This window comes from Vigna radiata, chromosome 5 (genome assembly GCF_000741045.1).
Source record: "Vigna radiata var. radiata cultivar VC1973A chromosome 5, Vradiata_ver6, whole genome shotgun sequence".
Classification (NCBI taxonomy): domain Eukaryota; kingdom Viridiplantae; phylum Streptophyta; class Magnoliopsida; order Fabales; family Fabaceae; genus Vigna; species Vigna radiata.
The window spans coordinates 25,818,979-25,828,940 of record NC_028355.1 but is presented as its reverse complement, the minus strand read 5'-3'; the positions used below and the strand labels follow the sequence as shown (position 1 = coordinate 25,828,940).

Here is a 9,962-nt window from a genome sequence, read left to right as displayed (position 1 = left end):
TTTTAATGGTTGTTGGCAAAATACTAGATAATATTAATAAAAAAAAGTTGATAGGATTTTAAAAACTAAATTTTAAGTTAAAAAAATTAGGATGATAATGTGGTTTTAGAAACTTTGGTTGAAGGCTAAAAAATTTCCTTGCTCAAAAAAATTGCAAATTTATATATTATATTTTTAGAATATTATTTTAGAATTTGGTAATTTCAAAAATATATGATGATTTTAATATTTTGTTTAATTTAAATTTTATTTTTCTTTCTAACATAAAATAATTTCTAATTGTTATGTAATAAAATAGAAAGTTAAACATATATATTTTTTGTCTCCCAAATATAACAAAAAATTCTAAATGTTGTTTTCTTTGAAAACTTTAATTCTATTTGGTCCTTAACTTTTAAAAAGTAATGATTTTAGTCTTTCATTTCCAATCACGTTAAATTTTATCACATGTAGCCACATGTTAATTTTAATTTCTTTTTTTATTAAAATCCATCTTCATCCATGCACACCTTGCAGACTATAATATATTGATTTTAGGAGTCACTAATACGTCTTAAAACTTTAAAAATTTTCGTTATCACAATTAAAATCTTGAAATTGAATCTAACATAATTCAAAATAATGAATTCATAATCATCCTTAATTATAGATTCTCAAATGCTTAACTCAATAAAACTTCTTAAAAATTAATAACAAAATAGACTTCATAAGATCATTGTTGAAAGTTTATCCTATCTCTTGCATGTCTACTAGACATATTTGCATCTACTCTGTATAACACAAACATTATACGATCATTGTCACATACATAAATAAGTACGAATGAGCTAACAAAATAAACATCAAAGATTTAATATATCATTTATATTTCAGTCATTAAGTCTTTACCACGATCCTATCACACCAAATAGCATCAATACACAATAAGACTATAACAAACAATACAATAACAAATCATACAAGCAACATGTCCATTAAAGGCAACCCATGCCAATACTAACGATATCTACAAACGCATGTCTTCTTTCACACTTCATTATACCATTTCTGTTTACCAAAATAGGACGATTCGAGTGGTCCTCCATCGTAGTTTCGTACCTATCTCCCTTGTTCCTAAAAGCTTATAGGTAAAAACTCCATGCTTGCTCATATCAACATTAAACTTAACATGAGTCAAAACACTGAGCAAGACATCCTTCTCTTTCTACTCCTCGAAAGAAGAAAGGGTAACACTTGAGTCCCAGTATCTTCTACCACTCCTCATAAATGAAGACTCATATCTTCCATTGTGGCTTATGACAATCCATACATCGACATTAACAATATAATAGCTAATCATAATTAAACCAAAGTTTCCAGAGTATTAATTTATCTAATAGCCATTAATCATCATACTCGTACCATAAAACAACCACAAAACCATATTAACTTACCATATGAATCTAAAACTTGTGTCGAGACCTATATATTACACGAAACTTTCAAGCAATCTAGTAACCAATGATAATAATAAATACAATATAATATCCAAAGATTGACTCAATTCACCCAGACATTTTAAACAAACGTAACAAATTCTCAATAGCTATTTTTCAAAGCAGACTATAGTTAATTTAGTGTTAGGTACATTCCCCATGTCAATTATATCTATGTATCAACAATTAATTTTTCAAATAGTCTTAAACCCAAAGCCAATGTAACACCCAAATTCTGGAATGCAACGTGTTTTACGAAACTTTTGAAAACTTAACTTTGATACCATAGCAAAAAAACTGATTAAGTAAAAACTTCAATTTATGATAACTAATACAACGCTCATAGAATCTCATTACAAAAAGTAGATGAAAAATGGAAATAGATGTGTAATTATTGATCCAAAAGTCTTGTAGGTGATTCAAAGCAAGGTACGTCATATTTGAGAAACTATTTCAAAAGTTGCAAGTTTCAAACAACACGGGACATCAGGCAATCATTTTTAAAAATTCATAAAGAATGTGGTGAAACCTTAGTTGTTGACAATTTATGTTTAAACAACAAATAACTAGATATGCACTCCGTAGTTATTGGCAACAACTCTATAATCAACAACACTTTAGAGGCATTGATGTGTGTTCAAGATTGGCTATGAAGTAACATACAAGGTAATTAAATGAACAATTCAAATTACATATTTATATTCATTCAAATGATTGACTATAACAAATGAATTTATTTTCCTTTTTCAGGTTCTTTAAAATTGAAAATGGATAACACAAAACTTAATACAATATTAGAGGAAATAATTGATGATGATGTTAGTAGTTTTGTTTATAATATTTTAATCTAATTTTATTAATAGTATGAGTTTGTCATTAATTGATGACTTTATTTGTATTTGTTGGTTTTAGGAATTAAGTGATCAAAATGAAGATATGAGAGAAGAAACATAAATTTGGGAGTGTTATTTTTAGAACAATTATTTTTAAAACTACTTGTATTGGGATATATGTTTTACTATTAATTTGTATTAATTTGAATTTATGTTTTAACTTTTATTTACTCATCCATTGCCTTTTACTTAAATATATGTTTTAAATATTATCTGTATTATTTTACAATTTAATTAGGATTTCATTTAAAAATTTATAAAATAATTTTTTTTAAAATATTTGCGGATTAAAAAGAGTATATGCAGGTTGAAAGAAATTTACGGTTTTTTTTATATATCGATATCCAATTGATATTGAAACAGATAACGAGTATTGTAAGAGATTGGACTGTGAGTAGACACTATTTATATCCGACCGAACTCGTTATCCCTTTTCCACCAATTTCCTTTTTCTCACAGTTCCATACCATTCTACTTTTTGAATTTAATTTAAATAATATGTTAAAACGTTATAATTGTCTAATATATTAAAAAATAATCTTTATATATTGCAAATTTTATTAGTAGTTGTTATTTGATATATTCAAAGGTATTTATTTATGTATCATAATTGTATACATAAAGTATTTGATTGTCATGCATGTAAAATCACATCTTCAATTTATATAATATGCTTGCTGGCATGGTGTATGATTATCAACCCAAATTCATAACTGGCATTCTTATATTAAAACATATATTTCCTAACTGTTAATCATTTTCCTTTTATATTAATATCATATTACTTTTATTTTCAACATTTATGATAGGTGGTAGCAAATAAAAAATAAATAAAATTGTTGCACAATAGGAGAAATTAAGATAAAAACAAAGATTTTACTACGTAAGTTTAGGATTGAGAAAAAAATTTGTATATGACCGAATCCAAAAGAATCTAGTAAATTTGAGTACAGGCATCGAATTAGATTAAATAAACAATTGGATAAATAATATTAAGTAAAATTGATAATTGTAATTGAATTCGAATACAAAATTAAAATTTTATGAATATTCGGTTAAACTTAAATTTATATTTTAGTATTTATAAATATATTTTACATTTTAATTGTAATATGATATTATCTTATTAAAATTTAATAAATAAATTATATAAAATCATAATCTATTATACATCTTATTTTCTTTATTTAAATATTCATTATATTTATCATTTATTCAAAATAAAAAATAATAATTTAATAAAAAATATAATGTGAAAATTAAACGAATGCATATGAATTTTAAATAATAAATTTGGTTACCCCAACGTCACAAAAATGAAAATAATATTTAAGAATAAAATAGAAAAAGAAAATCCAATTTACGCAGATAAATGATCTTATCTATTATATATATTCCTTACTTCTTCTCTTAGACTTTGGATTTAGGTTTCTGAGCAGTTTCAGACTTTTTCTTTTTTAAACTTTTCAAACCTTTGATCTCTCTTTTTCCTCCGAAATTTGAATGCCCTTTTTCTGTTTGTGATAAAAGTTTTCAACTTTTGCTTTGTTTGCATTGATGTTATTCCTGTGTGAGTGGAGGGTGTAGCAGAATTTGAAGAAAAAACGAAGAACTATGTCGTCTCTGTTCTTCGCAGTGGGTTTCTCAGCTATTCCTTTGATCCTATTTATTCCACCCATCAGAAACTTAAACCTCTTTGTACAAACCATGGAAGACATTGAAAGAGAATTAAGAATCTACACCAACAGGATCTATCCTCGTCTTCTTCTAGCTTGGACAAGCTTTATCAGTTGCTTACTCTGCACCAGAAGCTAGATTCTCAGGGTTTTTTCTGTTCTTGTTTTGTAGATGCATTCAACAATGGCCTTCAAGCAGATCTTATTGTAAAACTTTCATTTTTGTTTTCAATCCTTTTCATTTTTTCAAACTTTTGCTTCCTCTGTTCTGCTCATTACAATTATTGCAATTAATAGATTTAATTAGGTACAAAAAGAAATATTTAATGTTATTAATGTATTTTTTTAATTTTTTTCTATTAGAGTTCTCATGGATCCTTATAACTTCTACCGTTTATTTTTATCAATTATTTTATGTTTTTTAGATAATAAAAAACAACATAACCATATCTTTCTTTTAATAAAAAAAATGGTTTAGTAAGTGATAACATTTTGGATTTGAAATAAATTAGGAGTGTTTTTAAGTTGAGTTAATTCATTTTTTATTTATTAAAATGTCATTCTAAATAAATATTAAAAACTAAATGTATTCCAATTTGTTTTTGGATTCAATTCAATTTAATATAAATATATAAACCAAAGTAAACAAACTATTTTTCATGAAAAAAATATCAAACATTTTATGATGAAAATTTACTATCCTATAAATATATTACAATCCAATCAAATAATAAAATAACATTTATAATTTAAGAGAGTACTGTATTTAAATATAACGCTGCTAATTAATTTTAAACATATAACATTATATTTAAATATAATAAATACAACAAGTAAGAGTGTACTGTATTTTAAATATAACGTTCCTTATTAATTTTAAACACATAACATTATATTTAAATATAATAAATACAACAAGTAATTTGATTCCTTTTTATTTTCAATTTAAACTATAAATCAGAACATTTAGAAAAAATATTTTTCTTATTGATTTTCAGTTTTGATTCATTTTTAACACTCTTATACTAAACAGTATTTATTCGAAGTCCCTAACAATAATCAATGTTTCCAACTATGAATTATTCGTATTGAGACCATGGTTAAAACAACTTATTTTATTTATTATTTCAATATTACTTTTTTTATTAAAAATAATAATTAACATTATCTATTTTGAGTTAATTACCACTTTACTTCTTAAAATTATAAGATATTATTAACACGATGTCATAATTATTAATAATTTTTCAAATAGTTCCTATAATTATTCATTTCTTATCAAAATAATTTCTAACGTTGAAAATAATATGATTATAAATTAATAAAAAATATCAGTAGTTGAATTTAAATTAAATATCGTGAATATAAATTGATAAAGAAAATGAATAAAAAAACTAAACGTAAGAAAAAAATACAAAAGCAAATGAATTAAATAGTATAAAAATAATGAAACCTTGCGTAAAAAATGTGCATAAAATAATATATTTATAATAAAAAGTAATACGAACTAAGCTTAGATACACATACTATCTTAAATAATATAAGATGTTGTTATTAACAATATCTAACAAATAGTAAAAATATAAAATAAAAGAAATGATGGATGTTCTATAATGAATCAAATAATAGAAATATAAAATAAAATAAAAAGATAAAATATTATTTAAAATATTTAAAAAATTAATAAAACATGTATAAATATATTTAAAAAAGATTTAACAACAATTTTTCTTGCCTTATTTTGAATAAAATTGAAAGATTATTTTGAATAATTTTTCCAAAAATTAATATATTTTTATTTTACTTTTTCTTATTATTTTCATTTTGGTTCTTAAAACTAGGTTTATTTTTTAATGTTTAAATTTCTTCAGAATAAAAACAATAATGTTATCATACAAGTACAACATACTTTGTGTAATTTTCTTTCAACCTCATTTTATTTATTTATTTATTATATACATTAGAACCTTTTTTTAGTGTATTTTATCTATTTTGCACAGTTTCTAACTCTTACATATTTGCAAATTACAAAAAAGTAAACTAATAATATAATAATGTAAAAGTAGGGATGGTAGAAAATGTAAAAGAAGTTTCATGTACTTGATAACTTATTAATAAAATCTTTGTTCAAGTTTCATGTAATGGTACAAACAAGAATCTGTATGGGAAACATATGACAACAAATTAAGAAAAGATAACTACAGTTATAAAGAATGATTACTTGTATTGAAAAAACAAATGAAAGAATGACATAATAGTTTCCAAAACTCAGCTTGACAGTGTGCAAGGCTTCAGGAACCAAAACATGTCCAAAGCTTTTGTTTCTCTTCCATCAACTATCGTATTGCTTCTCATTTTCTCTGCAGGAGACTCCTCCTTCACATTTTCCTTCTTTAGTTCAATTTCTTCAAGTATTCCTCTCTCCTACAGAAAACAAAATCAGCAACAATTCATGGTATTACGTTAGAGATAAGTGCAATCAAGCACATATCTCAACTTTTTTATGCAAAATTTATAATTCAAAGTTTCACTTTTAACATATCTCAGTTAGTAGGATTGGAAAGAAAGTGTTTTAGTTAAATGCACCAGTTTGCAGCAAAACAAAAATAATTTAGTGAACAGCATGTAAATTGATGTTATTTGAGTATTTAACACCAAAAAAAAGTGTTTTGGCTAATCAAAATCGATACATTTGAACTATCTTTTCAAGCATATTAGACTATACAGGAAATCTTATATGGAGCATTTAACAAAAAAGGTGTGCACAGTAGGATTGAAAGAAATTTGTTGTGCTTAATAATTTAGTAGCAAACAAGTAAATTGATGTAGTTTAATATCAAAAGAAGTTCTTAATGATTTTTACTGATCAGGATCAAAATGTATGCAGAACAAAACAACATAGCTTGATTTTGTTTAATCAATGTCTTCCATCTATCAGAAAAAACTCAACCTACAAACATACCATTAGCCGGGATTTATAAGCCTTTGAAGGGGTGGGTTTGTTGAATCCACGTGCTGCAGAGAAGCACTGAGGAGAGGGAGGATTTGTTCGAATTTGCTGTAAACTCTCCTCCCTCTTGTGCTTTATATTCTCTAGGTCAATAGTTACTGGCATGTTCTCTGCCTCATCAGTTCTTCTGCAGAACACAGAAATAACAATTGATTATCCCAGGAAATGTTAGAATGTGGTGGTAACTTGCAGTTCTTGATAATCAAGTTATAATACATTTTAAGGTCACTGAACTACAAAATAATGTTCATGTTCAACAATTTTCCTCCCAAGGGAGTGTACTCAAAAGATAGTTTTATTCATGATGCACAAGTGAGGTGGGTGTGTCCTAGGCTATATGAGAAAATTAACTTAGGCTATATGAATTATACAACTAACTACACCAAATTTGTGACTAACTTAATAGGTGCATGAACAAAAAGGTAGACAAACATTGCAATGTTAATTGCCATTATTTACCAATGATATATGCAGGCCAACATCAAACTGACAATGAGTTACACTATTTACCAAAGCACTGTTTTTGTTTCAACACTGGAATTGGACAACCCCTAAGAACCATAAATTTTTTAACTATGTGATCAGAAAAGCTTCTCTTATCAGTGAAAATATCACCTTATTTCGAAGAATTAAAGTTGTTTTAAGTGTTACCTACAGAAAAATCTAAAAGCAGAAAATAATGTGCATCTTTGTAATAGAGAATTACAATATAACAATCTTATGGTTTTGTTATCTCCAAGTAATTCTTAGAATTTCCAATAGAAACAAACTTATACTTACTTTTTTCTCTGTTGCTTCCCTTTTACACACATTCCCTCCAATCTTTCAGCCTTACTTACTTCCAGCAGTGGCTTCCTTTCTGTCTTTTTTTTATCTGACTGTGCCAAAGGTTGAACAGAACATAGGGTCTTCTCTACTACCTCTTCACTCTCTTTGGCTTCACTCTCTTTGGGGGTCGAATTTTCTGCATTTTCTCTCTCCCTAGCTCTTATTGCCAGTTTCTTCAATTCATTGCAGAATTCAGTGATTTGATTCAGAATTGGCCTGCCCGCAAACAAGTTTTTGGCGGATAAGGTTGATCTCAAAGAGGGCACCTTGTGGTCCTCGAAGGTGTCATCAACCAAATTCTTCTTCTCCTCACTAGACTTAATTGCTTCCTTCATGAGGTTAATTTTAGAAGTAGGAGGAGTGAACACATTCGGGTCTTGGTTTTCACTGTCTTGGTTGAATCTAAATTTATCAGCTTTGGGTGAAGCTGAGGACACTGCCGGCATCCTTCTCTTGATTTTCACATCTCTGTGCCACAATACAAAACTGGTGAATTTCAATCTCTCAAACACAATCTTGAATTACAATTTAAAACAATAAAGATAGATGTTTACAAGTACCTTCTATTTTTGTCACTAAATGGAAGATTCTCGGAAACACAGCCCGGACTAAAACCCTTCTGGAAAAGACAAAAGATTAAAAGAACCTCAGAACAAGATCACCAAAGACCATAATTAGAACCTCGGCATGAGAAAACCAGCTCAAGGTTAAGTTTTTTATCAAATGGGGAAACACCCAAGATTGATAACCTCACACAAAACAAGAGGGTAGAGAAAAAAAAGGGGAAAACCTTGGAAGGAGGAGTTATTGATCTGAGAAAATCCTCAGCTGTCTTGGGATGTCTGCAATCTGCAAAACCCACCAAATTAGTAAGACAAGTTTTGAGATTCGCTCCACAAGCATCATCTCGGCAACAATATCAAATCTTCTGGGGTCTAAGCAACCACAATTACATCTACACATATCCACAATGTTTCACAACATCCACAGTTACAACAAAACTGTGACTGCAAAGCTCAAAACTTTGACCACACCCATACAGAAAAAAAAGGGAATTTGGCCCACCCAGATGCAAATTCCCTTGAAAGAAGGAAAAAAGAAGCGAAAGAACGATACCAGGCTTGCAAAACCAAGCTTCATCAGCGTGATCATTGACGGAGTGGTCAAGGGCCAAGAAGTCGACCCACTTGGGCGCGTTGATGTGCTCGAAGAGTTCGTCTTCCACGAAGTTCCACTCAAGTCTCTTCCAGTCAATTTTCGCGGGTTCCATGGAGAGAGAGAGAGAGAGAGGGAGAGGGAGAGAGAGACGAGTGAGTTGAGAGACCCAGAGAGCTTTGAGTGAGTGCGTGTGCGCACGTGATACTGAAGAGTGCAAATGTGACCGTTATGGATCAGAGGGAAAGGAACAATGAACGTTAGGAACCGACATTGGATTGCTTTTGACCGTTGGAAGTCTTGGTTGATCCCTTCATCATGAGTTATAACTAATTAGTGTTTATTATGAGAAAGATGGTTATAGTATGTTTGTTCTATTATTGTTTTGATGTTTACAACTGTTATTTTTTTTTTCCTTTTTTATCTATAATAAGTTTTACTAATTTAATTAATTGTTTTTGTTAAACGATGATGGCACATCAAATCACAACACCTACTACACAAATATGATATTTTGTATATTATCATTCAAAGGTAACACCATGGTAAAAAAAATAGATAAAAATAATAATCATATTACAAAGAAAAAATGTAGTAACTATGATTTAAATTTGTAAAAATTACAACAAAAAATCTAAAAGTAAAGAGATTGTAGTTGAAATAAATAATAGCTAAATCTAAAAATTTAACCACAAATTCAAGTAATTCTAAAAGTTAAGAAAATTTAGAATTATGTAGAAAATTGTTATTAGACAACCATTATTATTAGAAAGGACGGGTGAAGTTTATTAATAAGTTGTGTCACTTATTGTGAAGTTGGAAACTCAATAAATTCCTTCAAATTACTCAACATCTTTAAATTTATCTTTTACAGGATATATTTATTACATTATTATATTTTAAATTTATAATTTTTGTTGTTTTG

At 27.6% G+C, this 9,962-nt stretch overlaps 1 protein-coding gene across 1 annotated transcript; it reads right to left on the bottom strand.

Moving 5' to 3' along the window:
- Positions 1–6,133: 6,133 nt before the first annotated feature.
- Positions 6,134–9,369, bottom strand: LOC106761236. The gene is made up of 6 exons (XM_014644765.2): positions 8,999–9,369; positions 8,673–8,731; positions 8,443–8,501; positions 7,835–8,350; positions 7,007–7,181; positions 6,134–6,468 (listed from the first exon to the last, which is right to left on the bottom strand). The coding sequence occupies exons 1-6, from the start codon at positions 9,150–9,152 to the stop codon at positions 6,313–6,315; spliced, it is 1,119 nt and encodes a 372-aa protein (XP_014500251.1). The 5' UTR covers positions 9,153–9,369; the 3' UTR covers positions 6,134–6,312.
- Between the last annotated feature and the right edge of the window lie 593 nt (positions 9,370–9,962).